General features: G+C 41.3%; 1 protein-coding gene across 2 annotated transcripts in view; it reads right to left on the bottom strand.

Moving 5' to 3' along the window:
- Window positions 1-3484: 3484 nt before the first annotated feature.
- The window catches only part of arid3a (AT-rich interactive domain 3A), a 42917-nt gene continuing 20021 nt past the window's right edge, over window positions 3485-26380 (bottom strand). Inside the window, exons 4-9 of one of the 2 annotated variants that reach the window (XM_073476557.1) lie at window positions 8154-8226; window positions 6753-6936; window positions 5768-6015; window positions 5337-5624; window positions 4754-4843; window positions 3485-4189 (exon numbers count right to left, since the gene is read on the bottom strand). In XM_073476557.1, the coding sequence (XP_073332658.1) occupies window positions 4026-4189; window positions 4754-4843; window positions 5337-5624; window positions 5768-6015; window positions 6753-6936; window positions 8154-8226 (1047 nt within the window). In that variant the 3' untranslated portion in view covers window positions 3485-4025. Of the gene's footprint in view, window positions 4190-4753; window positions 4844-5336; window positions 5628-5767; window positions 6016-6752; window positions 6937-8153; window positions 8227-26380 lie in introns of both variants that reach the window. The other variant, XM_073476558.1, reaches the window with a different exon arrangement.

Genomic DNA, 26380 nt, shown 5'->3' with positions numbered 1-26380 from the left:
CCTTTTTATAACTTCTGTTTGTGGGTGTTTGAGGGTTTGCACTTATTATTTTAAGCTGGCAAAACAAGCTTTGGTAACACGGTTCACAAAGTTCTGTATTTGAACTATAAACTCTGGAGCTTCTGAAATAACATGTCTGTTGACACTGAAAAAACACTCAGTATCTGTCCTGACTATGTTTATTGGTAGATCAGTGACTCTTTCTCCAAATAATTAACATCTCAGCTCGCTTGTCTGAAGGTCAGGTGCCTGAGGAAGCTTAAGGATTAATGGAGAAAGGTAACAGTTGTTGGAGTTATGTTTCTGTTTGAATATGTAATAACCATTGAAGGTTAGTATGACACAATGATTCTACATGATTATTTATTTATAGTGCGATGGCCACAGCGCCCTGTGTAGTTTGTGTATGTTTGTGTGTGTGTGTGTGTGTGTGTTGTGTACCCTCAGCTGGGTGGAGCTGAGGTACTACTGTGGTAACCGAGAACATCTGGCCAGAGTTCCTTAATTATTTAAGCCTGCCCGCCCAGACGCCAGTGTGTCGACCCCTTCACCACTAACCAAGCTCTGTTCACCACTGTTTTCTATACTGACTTCGAACCTCAATGCACTTATTATTATTATTATCACCCATTATCACGAAAGGCGCTCTATAAGTAAAGTTGGATTGGTCTGACAGACACCACAGATTTATATAGAGTCAGATAGTGAACACAGAGATGGCCTCTCTTCAGTACAAAGAGAATTGCTCGCCTGATGCACGCACCAAAAAAGTTTTATAGTTTTCAGTTTTCTAGTTCCCGATCTGCCAATAGACTTTACATTGTGACGACGTCACAGATTTGTAAATCGCTTTTTTCAGTTCAGTTTTACAAATATTAAGCCAAGCACTGTATTTATTCATTTTAAAAGTTGACTTTACTGTAAAAAAGTCAGGAAACCTATTACCTCAGAATTAAACTTAAATTTAAGTTGTATGAGCTACAAAGTTTTAACAACTTAAAATTATTAGTCTAATTTATCAGATAATTGAGAGGTCATCAGTTTCACATTGTGAGATTTTACGGTCTGGGTCAAAAGGTCACTTTTACGTCCCATGTCTTTTTCTAAACACTGTTCCCTGACCTTGGTGGGTCAAGGAGAGATGTGCAGGAGAATTCATAAGACAACTGTGGTGCTAAGAGAATCTGACAGCACTTACAGAAGGGCTGCAAGGAATTGTGGGATGACATTATGTCTGTTACTTTCTTAAAAGATGATCCAGTTTACCCTTGGCTAAAGGAGATAAAAATGGCTGCCACTTAGACACTCTTCCTAAGCAAAAAAGACTTTTGCAAAACAACTGCAGGCCTAGTCTTACAACGACCCAGCAGTGCCCCCTTTGTGGAGAAGCTTAATGTAGATAAGTCAGTATCTGTAGTGAGTCAGTTTTAAAAGGTCCACCATGTGGAATTTAGGGCATCTAGCAGTGTAGATGCAGATTGCAACCAATGAAATACCCCCTGCCTCACCTTCAGCTATGGTGGCTGATAACAAATACATTACTGTTGGTATTTTATGTTCTATATTTTGACCGGAATTCCTCAGAAAATGCTTTATTGAAACATAACTCGAACAATGAGATATCGTCTCTGCCACCAGAGCAGTTCTGCCTCTAACAAACGTTTGAAAAAATCCAGCTAAAGCTCCACTTTTCTTCCTCGAAAGTAATAAAACAAGTGAGGTCGGACAGGTCGCTGCTGTGCCTCACGATTTTGCTAAACTTTAAGATTCACTTTTAATGATCAAATGTCTCTTTGGATGAGAGTCGTTGGCTGCCTGAGTATAAAGACTACTTCTCAGAACTGACCAGTGTTTGAGTAGCAGCTGGTGGTGATTTCCCACCAAGAAGCGAGTCCAGAATCAAAGCCGCGACAGCCATCTGGTGATATTTGACTGGAACAGTAAAAACTGATTAGACGGAGGTACTGCTTGCTCTCTGGTCATCTCATGCTGTGTTAAGGCCTCAGAACAGAACCCACATACAAAGCCTGATTTACTTCCTAACGTCAGTAGGAATGAGGCTGCTTTGCGTTGGGGGTGGGGTCGGGGGGAGTTGAGTAACAATATTTAACAGCCAACAGTCCAGAGAGGTAACACAGGTTAAAGTTCAAAAAGCTGAATGATTGAGAGACACAACTACTTCTGAATGATCTACACTCTGGCTGATTTAACTTTTTTAAAATCTAACCTCAATGAGTGGTCGTGCAGACGCTAAAAGACACAAGTCGCAGCTACGATTACCTCTGAGCTCACATTGTCAAAAGCCCCTATTAAGCAACATCTCAAAACAGTCAGAGGATCACAAGACATTCTCGGTTATATCCTTGACAGGTGACGAGCTAGTCCTTGTCACAGGCCAGGATAAGAAGCACTTGGATCAGAAGAAGCACTAAGTCATGCAAAACACAAAGCTGAAACAAAAAATAACAGCATCTGTAATCTATAACACAAAAAGCAAAAACGACAAAACAAAACGACAGAAATGAGTTGAAATAACTGCCAGGAGAAGTTTCCTGACACCTGATTGTCCATGTGAGCGTCTCCACAATGATGAGGATTTAATGGATACATGACTCCTGTGAATTCACGACAGGATATCGCAGTTTTCCTGCAACACTCCTGATCGCTGAAGGGCTTTATCTACAAATACGGGCATGAATCTGACCTTAAGACAATCACTCCACTAGAAGGCCAAGTTAGAAAAAAGGATAAAAATTCGATCTTTCTGCAGAGAAAGATGTTGAAAAGCACTGTGCTGTCAAGATATTGTACAAAGCAATTAGCAGACGGACACCTGAGAACAATCGAAAAATTGTATTATTCACAACAGGAAGAGTCTGTGTGGACGCCACTGAGGCTCAGACAGCCCAGAGTGTTTAGATGCAGCAAGAGGAAAAAACCTCAAAAGGGTTTTAGGTCATTGTCCCTCCTGCACGACTGACCTTACTCATACAAACAGCCATTTTGAACACTAAGCTTGACAATTAACATGCAAGATTGGCGTAGATATGGATTGAGCTGGCTTCATGTCAACAAACGGGTGAGGATTTGGATAAAAATCAGCCAGCGGTCTCAGGAAGAGGAGCCACATAAGCTGCTTTAATTCAGCAGGGACGTCAGCGATGTAGCATTCTAGCTAATCAGCTGCTACCTAGACTCTGGTAGCAATCGATAACGGACCTAATGTATTTAAAAACTGAACCAATATCCCTGCATATTCTTGAAATTCAGTTATTGATTTGATGTGTATCTGGGTACACAACAGGAGCGCAGACCTGCACTCCACACAGAGATCCAAAATGGCTGCCATGTGAATAAGGTTTGTGGTTTTCCACAAAATGAGGTCACAACGGTACATTGTTATATGCCCTGAAGAAACAACATATACCTTTAAAGCTTTTCTGATTAAAAATAGAGGATATTCATATTTTCTTTTTTTTTATATAATTCTAAATATATAGATTTTTTTTTCCTGCAGTGAGAGGATTGTTAAAGATTTAAATGATAAAACACAATAAGGAGAATAACAATAATGATAATAATGACAATGAAAAGTTAAAATAAAATAAAAAAATCTCTCCCCTAGAGGACAAAACATCGCTGTCAATCAGTAGCTGTGTCTGTGTGTAAACAGTGCATTACCCTTCCTAGTTATTACCTTCTCTTTTGTTCTCCGATAATCTGTACATTTATGCAGAAATAAATAATTCACAGGTTGTGCATACATATTTGTTTAGCATATACTGGCTCTCAGTTGGGATAGTTTTTTTTTCCGAAATCATTTTTGGCTATGAAGAACAAGAGAGGTGAGTTGGTGAGAGAAAACCTGAGATAGTGTACTTCAAGTGATGTGAGTTTCAGTTTGTGTCTGTACAGTTTATGGTTCTTTTCTTTTTGGCATAGATTATGTAGAAAATGAGGTTGATTTTTGGCTTTACTTAGCGTGGTAATTAAAAAAAATAAACGGGGAAAGGCTGGGGGGTTTGTTAAGACAATGAGTTGCTGGAGGTTGAGGTTGAGGTAGGTGTGTTGAGCTGCTGCTGCAGCTGCTGTGGAGCTACGACGCGACTGCTGACGGTCTTGTTGGAGAGTGACGATCCAGACGCACCGGACAAGGCTGACCCTGCTGCTGCCTGAGCAAAAAGAACACCTGGACAGAGAAAGGTACAAGAAGGCCAAAAATGAAGGTCAGAATACAAATTATGCCTGCTGAAATTAATCTCTTTTAAAATCAAACTTATAGGAATAGTTGTACATTTTGGGAAAAAAACACTCATTTGCTTGTTTCCCTACAGCTAACTTGGTGCTGTCCAAAGTTACTTAAACTGGCAACAGGTGACTTTTTTGAGGAAGAGAATTTTTTCCCCCTGGTTCTTTCCGCTCTTTCCAGGTAACGACATTGCAACTGGAATAAGTGTGGAAAGTACACTGCAAAAGAAAAAGAACCCCGCGGATGAAGGAGGCAAGGAAGGAAGGGCATTCACTCGATGGCGTTGTATCAAAGTCTGTTCCCTCGCTGTTTCCTCTTACCAGCAAGACTTAAACGGGTCAAATTTGGATTCTTACAATTGTTTTTTGCTTTGGACAGTAGCCAGGCTGAAAGCAGTAGCCATGTTTTTATGAATTATGCTTATTCACTCTGGTTCACCTGGCTGTTGTTCGCCAAAGGAAGTGATGAGCTGGAATTCCTGTGTCACATGACAGCGATACTCACCAGTGTACACCACTCCATTGAGCTCCACCGACATGCTGATGCTGCTCGTGCCGTTGGTGGTGAGATTCAGGGCCGAGTCCTGCCTGGCTTCTGTGAGGAAGACAACCACAATGTAGAAACAGTCACTTATCATGTAGTTTTATTCGGTATAAAGACTACAAGGTGTCTTTTCATCACTAGTCCAGAGTTGACTGTGTATAAACTAAACAAACTTAAGCAACTCAAAATCACAATACTCTCTCAGAACAGAAACAATTTCTGAAAACATAAAATTCAGCATTTCTCTGAAGTCACCTGTATTGTCAGTACTGAGAAACAGTTTGCTTGTTCCATCAGATAGACAGAAACCAAGACAAACACTGCTATATGATCAAAGAAGGGAATCCCCACGCAGACTGACACACATGTTCTGTATGCATGCAAGCATCTGCTTCTATAAGTAAAACGGGTCAACATATAGGCCTTCCTCCTCACGGTTTGGTGCTGTGGCTTGTGGTGAGCTAACAAGAATGTCTTAAGATACTGCGAGGAAGAACGCTCACATTGTCTGAATGTCTCAGAAACTCCACAGTGAGTTCAGTACCTTGGTTATTGATGCGGATGTTCATGGGTATCTGAGCAGTCATGGCTAGCAGGTTGTGTTGTAGAGCTCTCTGCAGCAGTCGGTGCTGTTCCTCAGCCGGCAGTGCCATCTTCTTCTCTGGAGGCTCGCCGGCCTCCAGCTTGTCCCTCAGCTGCTCCAGAGCTGCCACCTGAGCCGCCATTGCTGCCTGAGCCGCTGCCGCCTGCACGGCAGCCACCGACTGACCCGCAAAGGCTCCCACTGGCAAACGAGCCATACCGATTCCCGGCAGCGAATGGCCTGCCTCCTCTTCTGACCCGACACCACAGAGAGGGAGACGGGGGAATTAAATCAAGCAAACTTAAATACTGCTAATGAGTAATGCAGGCAGGATAAAAATGTCATTCCTCCCTGAGCACACTGACAGAAAAACAGCTGGAGCTGAATCTCACCTTTCTTGATCTTCTGGATAGGGGTCAGCGAGGCCCCATTGGTGCCCACCTGTAGGCCCACACTAGGCGTGGAGAGCTTGGGCGACGAGAGCATGGTGGGCGTCCCGTTGGGCGAGTAGGTGAAGAGGGAGCTGCCGAAGCTCTGTCGTCGGCCCTCTCGCCGATTACTGTCGATGGCTGCCTGGAGCTCGTTGGGGTTGCTCAGACCCCTCTTATCACATTCATATGGGTACAGGTACTTCATGTATCTGAAGGGAACACAATGTTGTTATAGTGAGCCACTGGGGCGTCCCAAGCCAACAACATTTTCACAGAAATACTGAACGAAAAGTCATGAGTCCGTTTGTTTATAAATTTGTCTCTCAAAAGTCCACAAACGTTAAGTAAATACAGAATGAAATTAAATTTGTAGTACCCTTTTAAACACATCGTAAGCATTGCCCTGGCTACTGAATTAATCAGCTCTGAAATACACAAGATATTGAGTGATGGACAATAACTTGTAGCAATAGAAGGGGATGCTCCTGAAGATCATCTTGAAATTGCAGCTCTCACTCTGATATTAATGGATCTGTGAGACAGCTAATGAGGAGTGAGAGCGTGCTGCCATTTGAACTTCAGGAAATGGCTTCGAACACAGAGGTTAATTGGTCAAACGAAATGGTTGTTGACATCCGATAGCCAGCAGCTCCACATGCTTGAAACGCTCAGCAGAACAAACGGTTTATGAGTGTGGAGAGTTGTGGATAGCTACAGATACAGAAATCAGAAGTTTTATTGATCTCTATTCTGGCAGAATAACAGAAATCAAAACTGTCCAATACGTTTTGTTTACAGGCGCTTGTGGTTTGTAACTGACAGTGTTAATCCAAACAAACAGCAAAGAGTCACTAAGTAAGTAAGAACGATTTTCAGCTACAAATTTTCAAAGAAAAAAGATGTGATGTGTGATCACACCAGTGTGTGAGTGTGTGTGTGTACTCACTGTGTGCGGAGGGTGAAGGCTGCACTGGTGATTGAGGTAGGCAGGTTGAGTCCCTTGGTGATCTCCCTCCACAGTTTCTTGTTGATGACCTCCACCAGGCCGCCCTTCTCTGTTACCAGCCTATAGAGCATGTACAGATCCAGGACCTGTTTGGCCATGATGGGAATACGATTCACTGGGGTTCCTGGAATAATACACACACACACATACACACACACACACACACACACACACAGGGAAACTCATTTTCATATCGGCAGAAATGTGTTATACACTGGTCCTTGCTGGGAATCTTTGGGGTTTGACACAAGAGCAGATGACAGGTAGAGGTTGCTTTAACCATTTCACCAGCCAATTACTCATTTTAAGCTGATCAGGACTCAGAATGATGCTGCTGAGGTGTCATGACATTCACATTTACATGACTCAAAATGCCTTAGGACAAGACTTAATCAATACCTTCAATTCTCTGTTAATCTGTGACAAATGTCCTTTTCCCATCAAGGAAAATCAAAGCCTTCATTAGTCTTTGTTTTTCCCGTCACACAAACTGATTCTAAAAAACACTCACAGGCCCATGTTTAATATCAACTATTATCAATCCTCCATTTCCACATAAAGGAGTAATGCCTTAGTTATCTGTATGGCCTGCAGATGGCGCTGTCACATTCCCAGAGCAGACTCATCAGATCCGCCCACTGCCGGTGGCTCAGATACTGTAAACATGTAGTGCTGGTGGTTTTTCAGTTGTGAGCACATGTCTGTTGTCTCTCATGCCAAACGTCTGCACGTTGATATGATCAAGCCATGAGTCAAATTAACAAGGTTCATGGTATTTATGAGGGTGGAAACATGGGAAATGAGTCGTTGCAGCCAATACATGCAAATACATCATTGCACAATTCATAATTCCCTCATGAGTGGTCCGGATTAGGACAAACTGGATTTTTTTTTGTCTTAGTTTGCTGTTCTTGTGTGTGTCATCTATGTGAAGACCCTGAACGATGGCTGAGTCAGTGTTTGTGAGAGTGTGTGTGTGTGTGTGTGTGTAGCGTTGTCAGGCAGTTGTGTGGACAAGCAGCAGGATGGGAAGGTAAACCAATCCACTCCCAGGCATTGATACGATGTGTGCCTTCTAGTTATAGCCTGGGAACGATGAGGGGCTGCGCAGCCATAAAGCAATCATCTCCGAAATGAATAAAGACCCCACCCATGCAAGTGAAAGATGAGTAGCGGGTGCTGTGTCGTATATCAGAGAGAGACACAGGGGGAGGGAGGGAGATCCTCTCTATGTATCCAACTACTCTGTAACACTGGCTCAGAGATATAACATGACAAGATAAGAAAGGATGTAGGTTTTACTTTAATGAGTGAGAGCAACACAAACACATGGTTACATACCTCTTTTCTGCATGAAGCTGAAGAGGTCGTCCAAAAACTCTTTTCTCTTTGGGTCTCTATCCAGTTCATACAGCTGTGGAGAGGAAGAGGAGAGAGAAAGATGAAGCAACAACTCATGATTTTATATCTGACAACAGCAAATACATTTTTTTTTTAAATACCAGGGTGAATATCTGACGGAAAATCTTCTCAATGCTTCCACTGTTACCATGACAACACGTGCCATAACGTGTGGCAGGCAGATGTTTACTAAGCAAACATATAAAAAACAAAATCTAGACCTTTATCTTTAAAGAATCTGTCATGAGAAACCAATAAACGATCAGAGGACGCGACGACAGAGAGAGAAACATAAAGAAATGCCGTGGACCGGTCTGACTTGATGAGATCCTGATGTGGGTCTGGCTGCTGGCGGGGCCCCGGGCTCTGGAAAGTTCGGTGAAAGTTAGCTGTAAAAATGGGGCGCCCGCTCAGGGGGAGTACAGTGAGGCCATTGAGCCTGCAGTTGTTTTTCCAGCCCAGTTCTCCAGTGTGATAGTGAAATATCTTGTTTGCTATGGGTCACACACACTTGATGCTAACTTGGACTCGCTCGAGATGCAGCATCTGTATCTAACCCATGGACACTTCAGCACTGTTCTCAAAAAAGTACAACAAAACCAGAATCCAATCATTTGAAAATGAACTGTGTTTACCATTAAGGGTTTTATGAAGTGTCCCTGAGCCGATGTAATAATATCCCTTATATAATCATGTGTTTCACAAACTGGTGAACCTCGCCCTGTCCTTCATACTTGCCCTCCCGATTTACCTGTGAGACTCCTGTTTTACATCACCCTCTCTCAGTTTTTTCTCCCGGGGTCATATTCGACAGCGAGCTATCTCACCTATTCCCCATTACGTTACCTTTTAAGACCTTTTAATTCCTAATGAACCTGCGGACAGAGCTTTTGCTATCAGGGCCCTGAGGCTCCTGAATGACCTGCTTAAGGTAAGCTGTCCGAGTCAGTGTCTTCTTTAAAGTCTCTTCTATAAACATAATTAATGGTTTCATTTGTAATTTTTTGTTTTTTATTTTAGATTTGAATTTTCTTTTTCTTTTTTAGCATTTTGGTATTATATTTCATTCTATCTATGTAAAGCACTTTGAACTCTGGTTTGATAAATGCTCTCTATATATAGTTTATTATTATTATACTGTTTTAGCACTGTACAGCGTGTAGTCTACTGTAATGTTGGCCTCATCCTCCTCAGCGAGTGAGAGATGGGCAGAGAAATACTGCAAATTCAAGACGTCCTGGAAAAAGAAATTCACATTTCTTACGGAAAGTTTTGAAGCAAAGAGGCGTGCATTTTGTAAAATCTCCCACGTCAATTTTTCTGTCGATCACAGGGGTCGCACTTACGTCAATACCCATCGATAGGCTGAAAAATATAAGTCAGTGGTGTGAACAGATTCTGAAAGGAGCAGGGGCAAAACATAAAAGTATATCGCTATATGACAGATTCACACAGGTTCACGCCAGAGGGGACAATTTTTTCTGCATTGTTCTCGAGAAATAAAAGTAAAATTAAAACAACTTAACAAAAAAACGCCATTAAAGTCACCATAATGCAGGAAACAGTGTCTGAAAGGACGCCTCTCTGCAGGACGCCCAGAACTCTGCTTTGGTTTTAGAATCCTTCCTATTTCTTGAGGTCTCAAGGTTTAGAGTATAACATCCTTGCTTGTGAAAGAGCATTTCGAGGATGCCCCTTTCATACCCAATCACGATCCTATCACCTGTTACCAATGAGCTCGTTCCAAACAGGTGTTTTTGGAGCATTCCACAAATTTCCCAGCATTTTGTTGCACCTGATCCAACTTGTTTGAGACTCGCTGAAGGTATCAAATTCAAAGTAAGCAAATATTTACTGTTTTGACTTGAGTATATGTCAAAAAGGACTCGCAATCATTTGGTTTTACTTTTGTTTCATACAGTGTCCCAACTTTATTTAGAATCAGGGCTGTATCTACCAGTCTAGATGGCGCATAAGAGTCTTGACGGCTTCAAGTCACACAGTGAGGTCACAGAGTTTCATAATGTGTTATTGAAAATGACAGGTTATGAAACACAGTTTACAATCAAACAAAGGCAGCGTATTGTTACTACACAGACATGACAGCCCACAGCTAGCGGGCCTAACCACAACGCACCCCGAGGCAAAAACAGAAAGCTTAACAGAAGCTGTTCTGATTAATGCAAAACAGTGTCTGGTGCCCGACTCTCAGCTGGGAGAGTGTGCTGCTTCTTTTTGTCTTGTGAAAAGATATTTAACATCTTTGGGTTTTGGACTGTTGGACAAAACTAGAAACTTGAAGTTGTCACCTTAGGCTTTAAGCAATAGAGGTGGCCATTTTTCACTCTTTTCTGAAACGCTACAGACCAATAGAGAGTCTTATGTACAAATGTTGAACACTGCAGACTTCTTATCAAACTAAATTTCAAGTAGAGCCACAACAAAGTAATTAATGGTTTAGTTCTCAACTATTCAATTAATCGCAAACTATTCTGATAATGGATTATTCATTTTAAGTGTATTTTTAAGAATTCCAGTTTCTTAAATAAGTATATTTTCTGGTTTACATACTCCTCTGTGACAGAGAGCTCAATATCTTTGAATTGTGGGCAAAACAAGTCATTAGAGGACCTCATGTTGGGCTTTGAGAAACAGTAATCAACATTGTTTTTTTTTGTCGTTTTCTGTCATTTTACAGACAAAACAACTAATTGTTTAATTGAGAGAATAATAGAAAGATTCACAAACAGTGAAAAACATCTTTAGTTGAAGCCCTATTTACAATATTTCTTTTATTAGGCCTACAACTGTGTTATATTGACTATTTTCAATATCTATGCTGACTACTTCCTTGATCAGTCTTAAAAAAAGAGCACTTTACCGTTTCCCAGAGTCCCCAGTGACGACTTCAAATAACTTGTTTTCTGACCAACAGTCAAAACCCCCCAAAGATATTAAATCGTTTAAAAACAGAAAACAGCAAATCCTCACACTGGAGTATCTGGAACCAGAGAGTATTGGACATTTTTGCGTAAAAAGGACTGAAACCAATAATCAAATATCAAAAGAGCTGCCAATCAATTGTCTGTCAGTCACCTAATTGATTGATCGGCTGCTTGTTTCAGCTATATTCTCTAACATGCAACGGTTGCATCACTGATAAAATCACGATTAAATGAGTGTGTGTGTGTCAATCGAAGAAACTGCATGCTTGTCAGACATTTCACCCAAATTTGCATACTGAATTTAATTCTGACTTACTTGCTACTAAGCCAACACGTCAATAAGTGAAGGGGATTGAAAACTGCAGTCAGTTACTGAAAGATTTCTATGTCGCTTTACGCACTCGACTGGAGAATATGAAAATGAAAGGCTCGTCCGGCTGAAATCTGGTATGATGGTGACAGCAGTGGCCTCTAACCACTAACAGCCTGTCCCTCATTGTGGCATTCAGCCCTCATTAGAGACAGCGAACTACCATCAGATCTTGTTATGTAGTGGGTCGGGGGGAACAGAGGGGTGGGGTCTGAGAGGTGGATGGGGCGGCAGGGGATCCCAGCTAATGTACAGGCCTGCTGGAGGCAAGGGGGGAGTTTTAATTACAGGATGCATGCATTTCGTGAAGTGCCGCACCATAAATCTTGGAAATTAACCCCCCCATCTCCCATCCCCCATGTTGCTTTTCTTTGCTCTCTCTCTCTCTCTCTCTTTCTCTATGTCCTGATCACACAAACAAATATTTCCCTAGTGGCACAGTGGGAGCGCTGTCGCATGGAAACATTGGGGATCTGATGCGTTTCCCTCCGGTGCTCCAGATGTGGTCAGATGGCTGCTCACCGGAGCGCACAAATACATTTTGAAGGCAAGTCTTATAAGAAAAAGATAATAAATCTTGAACTAACAAACTTTCTTGTATGACACCAGCAACACTGAAAAAACTATTAAAGCAGAAATTTTCACATGATTGTTCATTGACAGCTGCTCAAAGACGTGTTGATACGTTTCACTGTTTCCCTGTCAAGTGAAGGAGCTGAAAGTCTACAGTGAAGTGTGAACTGTGTTAACATGCTCACAGTATCCCTCTTACTGGTGCATATCCAGTTTCAGGTCTCATTCAGTATTCGCTGTTAACACGGACATGGACACGGTATCCTGCTTGTATCCACGAATATGTGACTATAATCTAAATTCTTGCAGCTGTTACCTTCTCTTTCTGTGTCCCGCCTTGTTTCTAGCATCAAATTGTTCTATTGAAGGTTCACATAAAAAAAAAACTGGGTTAAATGTCAGTATATGAGATAGTGTTTGTATTAGTTTGTCCAAAACCAGAATAACAGCTCGTCTGGGCTCCTTTAAACAGTATGATTTTAGCCCACAACATATCAATAGAATAACGTACAGTGTAAAAATATTCAAATATTCTTTAATTAATCCAATCAATGATTACTAAAATACTGCCTTTTAAATGTTATTTTCTAGCTACTTTAACCTGAATAAGCGTACACTCAAGAGTAGCATCAACGAAGACAGAAGGTCACAACTTCCTCCGCACATCAGACTGCTACATGACGCATGCTGCACCATCTGAATCTGTTCACATGTATAACTGTAAAAAGGACATCTCAAAAGAAAATCTGCTAAGAGTTAAACCATGTTAACACCTCGACAGAAGGGTGGGCGTCGAGTTCAATGCTGAAAATAAACTGATGCTGCTACATGCTTAAGATGCTCTGCTCTGCAGCCAGTAATGAAAATGTAGATTGAACACTTCTATATGGAACCAGCTTCATTACTTCACCGCTGGAAGCATGGCCCTCTCATAAAACAGTCCGCAAATATTTTTGAATTTGCTACATGACCAGAGAAAACAAGACATGAAGGGCTGTGGTATTTCTCTTTTGCTCAACAACCAGAATACACTGCGCCTGACCAGACCAACAAACACAAGACATACTGCGAGTTTGGTGGTGCTTAGTTGTAGTTTGTTGTCCATTTTGAAACAGAAAACAGTAAGGTGTCTGGCTGGTAACAACCAATATCATATTACACCTAAACAGTGCACTAAAATATGTTTCTGAGAATATTTTAGTTGAGAAATAAACAATAAACAGGATAAATTTAAATATGAGTATGTAAGCTGAACACCATGGGTGTGTACTGACTGGTGTAAAATTAAGAGATCTTTGTTTTAATAATGTGAAGGTTTTTTTATTTGCTTGTTTGTTTTTTATCTACATGTTTGTGTTTATATTTTCCTGGGTGAGATCAAAGACAATGTTCCCGTTTCAGCTGGACAATAAATGTATTCTATTCTATTTTTCAGCCTCTTTTTTCACTTTACAGAAACAATATGGCGGCTTCCAGTTCATAATCTTTCTCTATTGCAGCTAAAATATGTATCTGAAAGCAATTTAGGCGAGAGATTGGCAGTAAGAGAATCTTGGTTTATGGTTATAAGCACTTCCTTGTTTGGACAGTGTGACCAAAGTCACTCACTTCAGTCACTTTTATAAAGATAAAACAACATACACATAAACAAAGTCTTGTTTGCATTCCTCATCCTTAATGTACACTGAAAGAAGGAAAATCAATCATCATTTGATGGCTGCAAATATTCACATCACTCTTCATAAAACACAAGTCAACCTGTGGCTCTGACACAAGCTGCTAATGGACTCGCTGCATTATAAAGGGCAATAGTTGTTGGAAGCTTCGGGCCCGACTAACTGCTGCAATCAGGATCCTGTCTAACCAGCAAGACCACTAACCACCCCCACCCTCCATTATATCCCTTATCTCTCTCTACCTCTAGTTTTCTCATTGTCTTTTTATATCTGTTGATCTCTCTCTTCTGTACCTGTGTGTCTCTTGCTCTCTCCCAGCTCCATGCACAGTATATAACCCTTATATATGTACAAACACACACATATGCATGTACAGACTTTATCAAGCGGAGGTGGGTGTGGTTATTGTAGGCTTACATAGGTTGTCATGTCTATAGTATGTGCACTGGGTCAGGGGCCACTCCTGGATTAAAGCTTTGCTATTCAGATAATTGACAAGAAACTAGATAAACGACTAGAAACTGGGCCAACTGGTAATGCTGGTAGCCAGTTTACGCCCCGCAACAAAAACGTCGGAGCTGGCAAGAAGACCTAAAACTAAGACAAAACATTTTCCACAATTTAAATCAAATAATGAAAAAAAAATAGCCGATCTCTTGTCGAGGCAAACTGCGAATTAGCATCAAAGACAGATTCGTGGTGACAAATGGTGAGTGGAAAGTCAACCAAATGCTGTCTGCTAAAGTGCCAAGACTTCAGACTTCACAGCCACATCTGAACAAGTATTTAGTGTTTGACTGTTGTCTGACAGTTTCCCGCCCTGGCTGTGCATGTAGGTCAGCGACAGCCCGTCTGCAGATAACTTATAAACAGGCCTTAGACACAGAAAACAAGTGGTTTTATACTGCAAATATAATCAGTAACCAAAGAGCAGCCTGTTGCTGCAACTTTGCAGCCATCAAAGTGGTGGTGGAGGTAGGTAATACTGTACGGTGGGGGGTTGTATATGTGCGTGTGATGGGGGAGGGGCTCACTTCACCGTTAATGCAAATGGCAGTTAGCAAGCCAGCAGCACACAAGTGTCACATAGCACATAATGGAGGCTTTGCAACTGAAAACCAAAACTGAGAGGAGGCCGGGGTATCGTCTACATGCTCCCTTACACCTGCCAATCACCTCGATCACCTCGAGGTGAGGCTGGCACACAAACAACTACACACAAACACACAAGGTCAAATTTGAATTATGCAAGTTGTAGCAAGAATAAACCAACGACTCTCCGTATTAAGGCTCTTTATGGTTAGTTTTTAATACTGTATTTACCTCAAGGAGCATGAAATGAACAGATCTTTTTGGTTGTGAGTCCTTGTGTTTAGACGGTCTATTAGAGAATCAGAGTGATAACATTGAGTTATTTCACTCTCAGTTTGCATAATATGTATTTTATTTAGCAGAAGTCTCGCTCGTGCCTCTTTTGAATTGTTACTCACAAGGACTAACAAGCAGCAGACACGAGGTTTACACCGAGACTAAATCCTCTCTAACCAAATGTTGGAGGACAAGTTTCACAACTTCATATTAATCCAAGCCCTTGAGTTGTTTCTTCTCATGAGAGAGATTAGTATGATCTTGTTTTTTCACACTGTCCTGCCTGACTTGAATGGAAAAATATGGCTGTCTCATTCACGTAAGGTTGCGGTGCGTCAGACTTTTAAGCATGGCAAATTAACTGCAGCAAAAAAGACACAATGGTGAGCGGTGGACTCACAGAGCTGATAAAGAGAGCTGAAAAGTCTCTAAAATGTAAACACACACACACACACATATGTAAACATGACAGAGGGGGAAGGGAATGTATGGCGAGCGGGGTGAGGGGTCGGGGGGGTCTTGATACGGCTCATGAACACATGATCAGCTATATTCAAACACTGCATTGTTCCAGACCAAAGCTCTTTTATGAGTGCCATTAATGTACCGGAGCAAAACACAACCACCAGCAAAACATCATGTCAGTTTTCTCACAAAGAAAATAGACTGTGGTGTCATGACATGAACATTATTTTAATCCCACAATGCAATGCTTCGCTTCTGTTTGTTGAGATGACTGATGTATAAGTTACAGCTATGTAACAAAATGCCTGCGGTGACGTAAAAATGATTTCATGATTCAAACCCTAATTCACCGCTTGTTAATCATGTGATTAGTAGGAACACATGATGTTGTTGTTTACTCTTATCCTGTAATAACTGTTTACTTAAAGGGGAAGCCAACCGTTAGTTTATGTTAGCGGACTCAATTTCTAAGCTAACGTTAGCTGCAGTTGCGTAGCGGAGCATAAAGCTACATCCTTTGGACTTCCACAGTCCAGCAGCATTAAATAACATAAACAAATCGTCCACAGGTTTCTTCACGTCACGTTACAATTCATCCCACATATGGCCACAAAAAAAACATATATATATATTTCTTTACATGTATAGCTACAAACACTTACATAGAGCCCCTTTAAACGTGTGTTTTCACAAAAATGCCACAAAACTACAGACTGCCTTGCTTCATCCCAAAATCAAAAGTACATTTTTTCCCGTCATCTTGTCCTTGAGAAGATGCACACTACAGTCTTTTCATTATATTGAGTAACCGATATTTAACCTGTATTTTTGGTGCCGTTATGCCATTATATTCGAGAGAAGGCAAACGTCTACAATCGATATCTCCTCTCTCAACTCTCTTCAAAACAATCTAGATGGATGAATAGCACTTCAGGCGAGAGGAAATTAAGATTAAGTCAATATTTTTTCCTAAAACAACTAGTGAATTGTCTTTTTTGGCTTTGTTTTTGAGAAGAGGATCACTCTGGTTAATGAAAATAACTATTGTCAACATGAGGATATCCTCGGTGAAAAAAAGCTCAGAGAGAGGTCATGGTCAAAGTCTAAATGTGGTTTGTAAAAGTGGTTCATCAGCTTTAGCTTCAGTAAAAACACCGTTTCTTCTGTGTACAAAAGGAATTTCTCTGAGTGGCTTCAGCCCATAATTCAATTTTACTGCACTGAAGTCTATACTCTGACTGTTGAAACTGTTATCCGATTACCTTCATCACAGCAGGCTCATAAACAGAACTGGCACGGTTGTTAATGCAGCCGAGATTCTGTTGAGTCTCTTTACTATTTTAGGCACAAAACAGTCAAACGTCTTTTGTTTTCATCAAAAGCTGCAGGTCAAAGTCAAGTGACACAGTGACACACAACAGGGTGTACTGCGGTTCAGAAGACAAGTGGAAAGCTGCTGTATTTATTCTTTTTTTGGATCATTGTGTTGAGATTGGACTTTTGTACATTTTTTTCAAGATAACCAACTCACAAGTGTTAAACCCAACAGAGCCGGAGATCTGAAATAGGTTGTGACAAAATAAGACGACTTGTACAGACTTAGATGTACCCGATGTACAATATGTCTTCATATCCTTATCGTGTAAGACTGAGTCATCGTGTAACTTGATCCAGACTGTGTGAGTCACCAGATATCAAAATGACGCTCCAACTGATTTCTTAATCCGTCTGTTCTGCTTCACCACCAAATCAAAAAGAATCAGATTCTTGACGTGTTAAGTCGTGTTCTAGTTTTTCTCTCGTCTATTGTTGCTCAGGTTTGTGTTCTGTTGTCGTTTGCACGACACTTTTCACCTGTCACGTCTCCGTCCTTTGAAGACTTTTTATTTGTGCCTTCTCTTTGTCTTGCTGTCATGTCATCCATCACTAGATAAAACGAGCGTTAAGGATGAGGAATGCAAACAATTTCAGCTAGTTTAATATCAGTGACGTTACAACGTACTGTTAAAAATAGCTGCTGGTTTTGTGCCATAGTTCATGTTTCGCCGTCAGCACTTCAGGACCAAACAGTGCGTTTACATACATTTACTCAAAGAAACCAGGTTACAGAGGTAATCAGAGAGAAAGGTAATGACATTTAGCACTGAGACTCCCTCAATCATTATACAGGGAGAAATGAAACAGACGAGGACACATGGCTAAAACTTAAAAGGTAAACCAAAATCATTTGATCACAAAATAACTCCTGGAACATGTTTAGCACGGCCGACTGCTCAGATCTAACAGTCGCTGTGTTTTTTGTGTAACTGTAATTTGAAGTGAACATCGCACAACAACTCAATTTAGACGCGATTCCATCAACTGGTTTGGAGCGAATAAAAAGAAAAAAAGAGGAGGGAGAAGAACAACAACAACCAGAAGGAAGAGAAGAGGAAGGAGACGAAGAAGACAAAGAAGAAGAAGACGGAGAAGAAGAAGAAGAAGAAGAAGAAGAAGAAGAAGAAGAAGAAGAAGAAGAAGAAGAGTTATTTTTTACATATACAAGGCTGAAAAAAAATACATTGCAAGTGCTAAATACATTTTTCTTTGTGTCTCAAATACAGTGGAAATTAGCCATCACTCTTGACTTTGTCAGTACCAAATTAAATTTCTTCCTTGTGCTTCTTTCGTTTAATTGGAAAATAACTTAATCCAGTCAGTCGACAGAGCTGACAGCGGCGTGACAGAAACTGCGCTGACACATCTCCATAAACTGACATCTATAATGAATCCATCTTTGTCTCCTCGGCTCCCCGCCCTGCCCCTCACCATCCCCCACATGCACACAATTAACAGCAACAATAGAGCTGTCCGACTGCAGATGCATCGAACAGTGTTTTATTGACAGGCAGGATCAAGCACATCATAATCCTAACTGACCGGCTGACCTCGTAAAATTCAACTCAATCGACCGAGGATGAGGAGCCAGCAGCCGCGGTGGCTGACTGTATCTGATGTCATTTTATCTGCTTCAGCCACATTTACCTTTAAAATAGAAGAAAGCGATAAGAAAGTTAGAAAAAGACTGAGAATAATACACAGGCAGCTGCAACACAGACCTGATTTTAGTTTTCATGGCTGAAACAGCACATCCAAGATCTATAAAATTAACTCTACCCTGACGTGTCTCCCACTTCGACTGAAAACATTAAGTTCTATAAATATATTCTGCTATAAATGTCTAACGTGCAAGACACTAGGATTTTCCTCATGCTGGATTTCACCTCTGGATATTCAATGATGTGCAAAAAATCCAATGATCTCTGAGGACACGGTGTCTTTACAGTGTGAGAAGCTCTCAGTGAGGCCTCAGTCTGCGAGGCTTTGCCAAAGAATTTTTATGCTCGGCTTCTGACAGATATAATTGGATATACAGTATCCCCTGCCGACATGAGAAAAAGGTGAAAACCAGTTGATGAAGACAGAACACAAAACCGGAATGAGCGCTATCCCACGCTCCACACGCACTCCATTCCTGCCTGCTGCCATCAGCTGCCATGGCTTGTACATTTGGATAAGAATCAGAAATAGCAGCCAGCTTTCCCAAGGCCCTTGAGAGTCTGATGTATGTAGCTGTGCGCAATCTGTTCTAACCGCGACGCTAATGAGTAGTATCACGATGATGGATGCCCAAACTGGGCAGGGCGAAGCAGCTCAAACTGAAGGAGGGGAAGTGGGTGTAACAGCAATTAAAGATCATAAACCAACATGTTGAAAGAGAGCAGCTAAATAACGGATACTGCACTCAGTATCCGTTATTCTGTATTTTCTGGTACGAGGCCTTATAAGACGTACATCTGTAACCTCGACTTCGCTTCAGAATGGCAGAAAAACTCTGACCTTGATTATAATCTAATGAGTGTTTGTGTGAACACTGAAGGTATTTATGCAGCGCCAGTGCAGATGCTGTGATAATGTTTGTGTCTGAAGGCAGAAAGATGGAGATGGAGATAGCAGGGTAGCTGAAGGTTCAGGGGAAGGTCTGTCACAGTGCTTGTATACAAACAAGACAAAGACATCTAGACATATTTCATCTGGCCTGGGGAGGCTAACAAGGCACATTGTGCACGGTGCTGCTCCTCAACATGGAGCACCTTGCTGTGCTGCAGGGAAGACACACGGTTGGATGATTGCGCCGTCAATCAGAGTCATGGATCAGCAGGGCAATGAGAGTAATGGTTGAACAATGATGGCCTTAACAAAATATCTGGCACACCCAGCCACATGCAGGGCAGATATATGTCCATGTGGCTCATCAGAGACTGAGATGTTGTTGCCACGTGGCTTGATCAATATGTTGATGGGTTGCAGTTTGACCTCAAGCGACCCCTGGGTTTGTCCTCTGCATGGAGCAACAGTCTTTAAATTCACACTGTTTCTCAGCTAAATGCACTGTGTGTATTCTTCTGGCCTAACAAATATACTGAACACACTGAATCTGCTGCGTTTCCACTGCGAACAGGACTCTTAAATGTAGGCGTGGTTATTACTGGCTGGCTTCAGGGAAAACCCCTTTTGCTTCCCGTTGTTGGAAAACAACAATGGAGACTTGTCTTGACTCTTGAGAAGCAGAATATAACCCCACCTTTAAGTATTGATCAGTTTGCTAGGCACCTCAACAGAAGGCTTAACGAAAAAAAAACGGACGGCAAGGAGCGTTTTTTTCTGTTCAATCCGCATCTTTTGAGAATGAAAACACAAAAATAAAACGCTCCAAAGTGTAACGAACTGAACCAGACTGAACTGGACTGCTGGATGGAAATGAGACCATACAGTATTAAAAACACTGCTCCACAGCGTAACTAGGGGTCAAAAACACCGGTTACCTTTAAATCGGAAAGCTGAAATATATCAGCTTTAAAATTACAATCAGCAAATTGCCAATTTCAGTCAAAACCTAAAGGTAACACAAGTTAATGAACAAAACTGTCTTGACACATTTTGTCATAATATTTATGCCACTTACTTAAAGCACATGTAATAAGAAGACAGCTTCATTTCATTCAAACATTAGCAGGGACCAGGAATTAGCATAGATCTAAATGGCATGCAGCCTTTATCATTTATATTAGTTACACCAGAGTCAAAATATCTTCAGTGGAAAGTGTGATGTGAAATATGAGTTAAAAACCCTGTTTAAATCTTCTGTCTGAACAGAGCTCGACGACTCAGACCTCCTGCCGTGCACACACAACTAAAGGAGGTTAGCTATTATCGTACTGACAAGACAAAGCAGCCGTGTGTTGTCACAAGGGTCAAATGTGCCCCGATGATTATGGATCATAGCACTCGTGGGGGGCTTTCATGACACAATGTCAGCAAAGTGTGCCCTTCTCTGCATATTGTTTGAGCTGCTGACTGACAGGATCCAGACCTTGAAAATGTGCATCTAAGTGTCTCTAGTTGTGTTTGACCTATTTCTTAATCGATTCTTTCAAGAATGAATGCTTTCACAGAGGCCACCTTTTCAAAAGCATGTGAAGGTGACAGCACGCACTGCTTTTGTTCAAATGAATGCTTTCTACGGGGTTGTTGAATGAAAAGATGTCACTCGGTGCTTGATTTGTTGACAACTCCAACCTTTCAGTGCAGATCTGTTTTTGTGCGGATTTGTGGGACAATAAGGGAAAAGCAGGAGATGAACAAGCGCTCACACATTTCCTTTAGAAAGGAAGAGCAAAAAAATCAAAACTAAGACTCGCACACAACAGGACGACTCTCCTTGGATCAAAATAATCATTTCCTCATTCTATATGAAGGCCTCCACACACTGAAGTCAGGAGGAAGCTTGAGGGAGTAACTGCACCCGTAATCAAGAAACGTGCCAAAATTCAATCAATACCGTACAACACAACACAACAGCCAAAGAAAAAGACAGGGCGAAAGAGCTAGCCTCAGCCTTTATGCAATCTTTGTTTACATTCCTGCTCCAACCCCCCTCTCCTCCTCTGCATTGAACCCCTGCCAATTTCCAGAATCCACATGGCTGTACAGTTTCTGACATCAGCTCCACACTGCAGGCTAGGCGTTGGACATGACTCTAATGCTCTGCAGCGCTTCACAGTTAAAATGAGCGTGTACTACACACACTACTTGGCAGTGGTTCAAGACTCAGCGCCAACTGACTGACTTTTTTTCTGTTCCTTCAGTCACACCGACTCTTTCCCCTCCCGCTTTTCCTCCTCCGCTCTACAGGAAGACTTTCAGAGGTCTTCCCATGCTGCCTCTGCCTGCCTTTGTTTTCATGACACGAACAGGACCCATTAACCTCTTGTTTGCTTTTTGTTACACGCAGATCGCTGCACACATTGGAGAACATTGTAAATTTGATAAAAACTCCCCCTCTGCTCATTAGTTTCAACTCCTGCAGACGCAAGTTGAGGAAACTGGTTCCAGTTTATGTGCTTTACATAAGTTCAAATGGTTTGTTGCACTGGCGTTAACATACTCTTAAATAATGAGTTAAATCCAAGCAAATAGATCGGAATAAAATGAGAAGGAGGTCCAAGATGCGCAAGTCATAGTTTGGTAAATCTTAAACACACATTTGTTATTCATTAATAGCAAAAGGACCAGAGGATCTGAGGATGTAAGAAGGACAACAAGCTGACTATTGCATGATTTTCGTCAACCTATGAACTTTTGATTCTAAAATTCAAGGCAGCTCTCAGCAGATGTTCCCCCTGCTCTTTAACTAAACAAATCTACAGCTGTGAAAATGCACAACTTCATATAAAATACAAAAACAACACAGTCTGGCCTATTCATACAACCCTGAAGCAGATCAAAAGGCCTGGACGAAGGAATATAAACCCAGCGAGCACTTATCAGACAGCTGTATCAGCAGAAACCTGGCGGGCAATCCCAATAAGTGTCGCTCCCAATTGGCTCTTATTCGAGCTACACTTCCTGTAGTCACTAACATCCCCCTCCCCCCTGCTCCCAATGAATGTATGTGTGTGCGTGAGCAATTTAATGTTTAATGCCAACTCCCCTCCATTCGCCCTGATCATGGTGAGTGCCATGAATTTTTAAAGACGTCCCTACTTTACTGTCCATCTGGGCTCCATCTGCCCAGCTGCTGGTGTTTAAAGCAGACAGAGACACAGGAGAGGAGACTTCAAAGGCTCCTCATGGCCTCTGGACGATTTCTGGCCTGAGGAGGATATTGTTTATAAAGGGGGCAGTGGAGTGGGGCAGTTATATTAATGTAAACCATAGCATTGAAGAGACAACATTAATAATGAAACCAGATTTTAATCGTACATTCACATTTAATTTGTTGATAAAAGAGCTGCTCTGAAGCCAAAGACCTATGGGGTTTCTGGAGAACAGATAGCATTAAATGACTTTTGTTATCCTTTTTTAATGAGTCCAACAGCCAGCCAACAAGTTTATCCATATAGCTATTGGCTAAATATTAGCAGGAGAACTTTAAAATGGAAGGGTAGGCTAACTAGTAAACATAGTTGAACATTGAAGGTGCCAATGCTGTATCTCTTATTAGATTCATGGTTTATGTAACATGTACATAGCGTATGTAGCTAACGTAGCATATGTAGCCAACGTGGCATATGTAGCTAACGTAGCTAACGTAGCATATGTAGCTAACGTAGCTAAGGCAAAATAGTGAGACTTTTAGTTTTTATCAAGATGAAGACAATACTAATTGCAATGCCTTTTAATACTACTTAATTAAATGTGTGTGTATTTAAAGCCTGTTGAGAAATGTGTGGCCTGTTATTAATTTAAATTAAGCACAGTAGCAACATTCATGTGTTGCTAATTTCCATTTTTACAAGTGGCTCCAAATGTTGACTTTTCTCAAGAGTCATTTTATACATACTTTATAAGACATGTGCATATTTTGCCTTCTTACTGGTGGAAATTTAGAGTTTTTTTAAGATGCCCATCTCTTTTTTTCTGCTCAAATACAATGGAAGTACATGAGTTTTGTTTGAGGTGCTCAAAGCCTTGAATTATACATCTCAAAACCCACAATAAGTATCCAAAAACAATGTCCCCATTACTCTGCATAATCTACAGACCTCATTTTAACTTTCAACTGAATAAACTGTCACGATAAAAATTTTCCCACAAACAGTCTCTGCATGTCTAGATATCAGAGGGTGACAAGATGTACTTTCCTTCTTCTTCTCAAACGTTTGCAGCATCTGACCGGTGGTTGATTGGAACAGATGCATGCAAGCCAACTGGCTGTCGGATAGCATGTATACCACTAACTTTAAAAGGACCGTTGACGTTAACCGGATGTAAAAATGCAAAGAGCAAGGCAAAGAGTGATATTGATATGGACATTCGAAGGGGCAGATGTATGGGGGAGTGTTGCGTTGGTATCACTGAAATAACTCCGTTGAAATGGCACCCCAGCAGCAAAGCAAATCAGTTTCAATTACAAAATTATCCAACCATGCTGGCATAATTTGATATCTGTACAAATCCTTGTTCTTTATTTAATTCAGCCACACTCTGCTGCCACAGACAGATATGACGCCGCTGGCAAAGAGCCTTGAATACGTTTGATTAATTCACTTAAAAACCACAGCGTAATCAGACATCCTTACAGACAGTGCCTCCTGGCTTGATTTAGTCTGACCTTTCAGCCGAGAGTGTGGAGAGAAGAAGGTGGCCGGTTGATCCACCAGGAATGCAGGTTGGCTGATATATCTGAGCCAAATACAGCCTGAGGGCAAACATCACCTATAAGTGGGGTTTATGTGCACGTTTTCTCACCTACAGAGCACTTTGGACCTCGATAGGTGTAAAAAGCTGGTGTTAAACTTTCATTAAAACTATTGTGCTGCGCTCATTTTCCTTGATCGACTTATTTTTTCTGGATTCACTACAAGGTTTTGCGTGGTGAACCCATGGAGTACATCATATTGGCTATACCAATGACACAACTTGAAAGACAGAAAGAAAGAAAGATCTCAGTTTGAAGAGCTCCAACTGCTGCAGACTGATAGAGGCACGCCAGGTTTCTGCTGAGGATCTGGGGTTCCTAGTGGCCACATTATCACCCTCCCTCAGGCACATTCCAACAGCCTCCACCCACCTGCCCAAAATAAACTGTACAGCCTTTAACCCCTTCCTCTCCACCCAGGTCCCAACAAAACACTCAACATGCACATGATTTAACTCAACAGCACATGGAAGTTTACAGGGAATTGTTCCACAATGCTGCTCAAAATGAAACTGCACATTTTTGTTTTGTTGAGATCATCATGTTTGCTTCTGGCTTCAGAGACTTGCAATGCTCCATTTCTGTGCCAACCATTTTGTCTTCCTCAACAGGTTCGACACTCTTTTTCAGTTCTTTCTGATCTTTAGGGAAAATGTAGACTTCCAGAGATTAAAACAACGACTACACATTTGTTATATATGTTGTTGTTATCCCAAATGTTTCCAACAATGTTAAACCCAGAGAAATCTATAATTTCATTCATGGTGCATCTCATATGGTCGCTTGTCGCTTGCTAGAACTTACAGGGAAACATCTGATGACACGTCAGAGAGTGAGGAAGGAAGTCAGTGAACATGACTAAAACTAACGTGAATAAAACTTTAACACGTTACCTCATCCATGAATAACTGACTGCCTGAGTCACATCCCATAGATTAGTTGTTCTACAATGGAGACATCAACTCCCAAGATCAACTGTCCCCAAATCTGTTTTGACACAGAGATTAATCACCCAAAAATTGTCTCATTGTCTAATTGCATTCAATTAGATGGAAAGTCGCGTGACGTTTTGCAGTCCGCAAAACCGAAACTGTGTGTAAGCCTGACTCTCCATCAGCATGAAAGTGAGTAGATAATGATGATGACAGGTACTATATCTCATGCCATCTTAAGTCATAACCTCTGAAGTTATGAAAGCTTGACGGACACCGCACAGTTATGGGTTTTTGCGTGGTCAAGTGACGGGGGTTTTCGGTAAAGTTTTTCAGGCTTTAAAAACTGCCTCACGCTGAATTTTCCGATGATGTTTTCAGGCAGCTCATGGAGGCACATTTGCGTGCGTGCAGCCCTGGTAAGTTATGACATTTTGCTTGGTGCTTACATGACTCACCGCTAACCACTATTACAGTTATTACAATATAATTTCAACATTTTTACAGGTATTACCCATCTGATCAGGAAAGAAGAATGTGGAAGTATAGCACAGAAAATGCATCAAAAACTATGGTGTTCATTCAACTACCGTTTCTTTCTCACATGACAAGGAGAAACCACAAATGGTGGTTTCAGAAGAAAAAGAAGAAGCAGAAGAAAAACCCACCAAATATAAATTAGGCTGAAATCACTGAGTTCGATTTGCATGGGGTTAGAATTATCAGGGGACAGACTATCTTCATCTTTGCAGGTCTGTCATTTTTTGCTTTACACACTGCAGACACAGCACGTTCACAGAGGATTATAATCACAGGCCAAAGCTGCAATTATTACTAATCACCGTAATCATCCAAGGTCAGAATTAGTCCTGTGTGAATAATGTGCTAGACTGAAATCCTGGATTCACAGTATTATAAACTCTCAGCAGTCATGAGGCTCGACACGTATGCGACTGTTGCTGCTCTGTTCCCTATATGATGTTAAAATGCAGAAGGCTTCAAATGACTGTCTGTGGTTCGGTGAGTTTCACGTTGTATAGGCGTGACATATGTTTGAATCAACAGTGGAGTGGGTTACACTATCTTAACAGTCAA

The sequence above is a fragment of the Pagrus major genome, chromosome 11 (assembly GCF_040436345.1).
Source record: "Pagrus major chromosome 11, Pma_NU_1.0".
Taxonomy (NCBI): Eukaryota; Metazoa; Chordata; class Actinopteri; order Spariformes; family Sparidae; genus Pagrus; species Pagrus major.
This window is presented reverse-complemented; position numbering and strand designations above follow the sequence as displayed.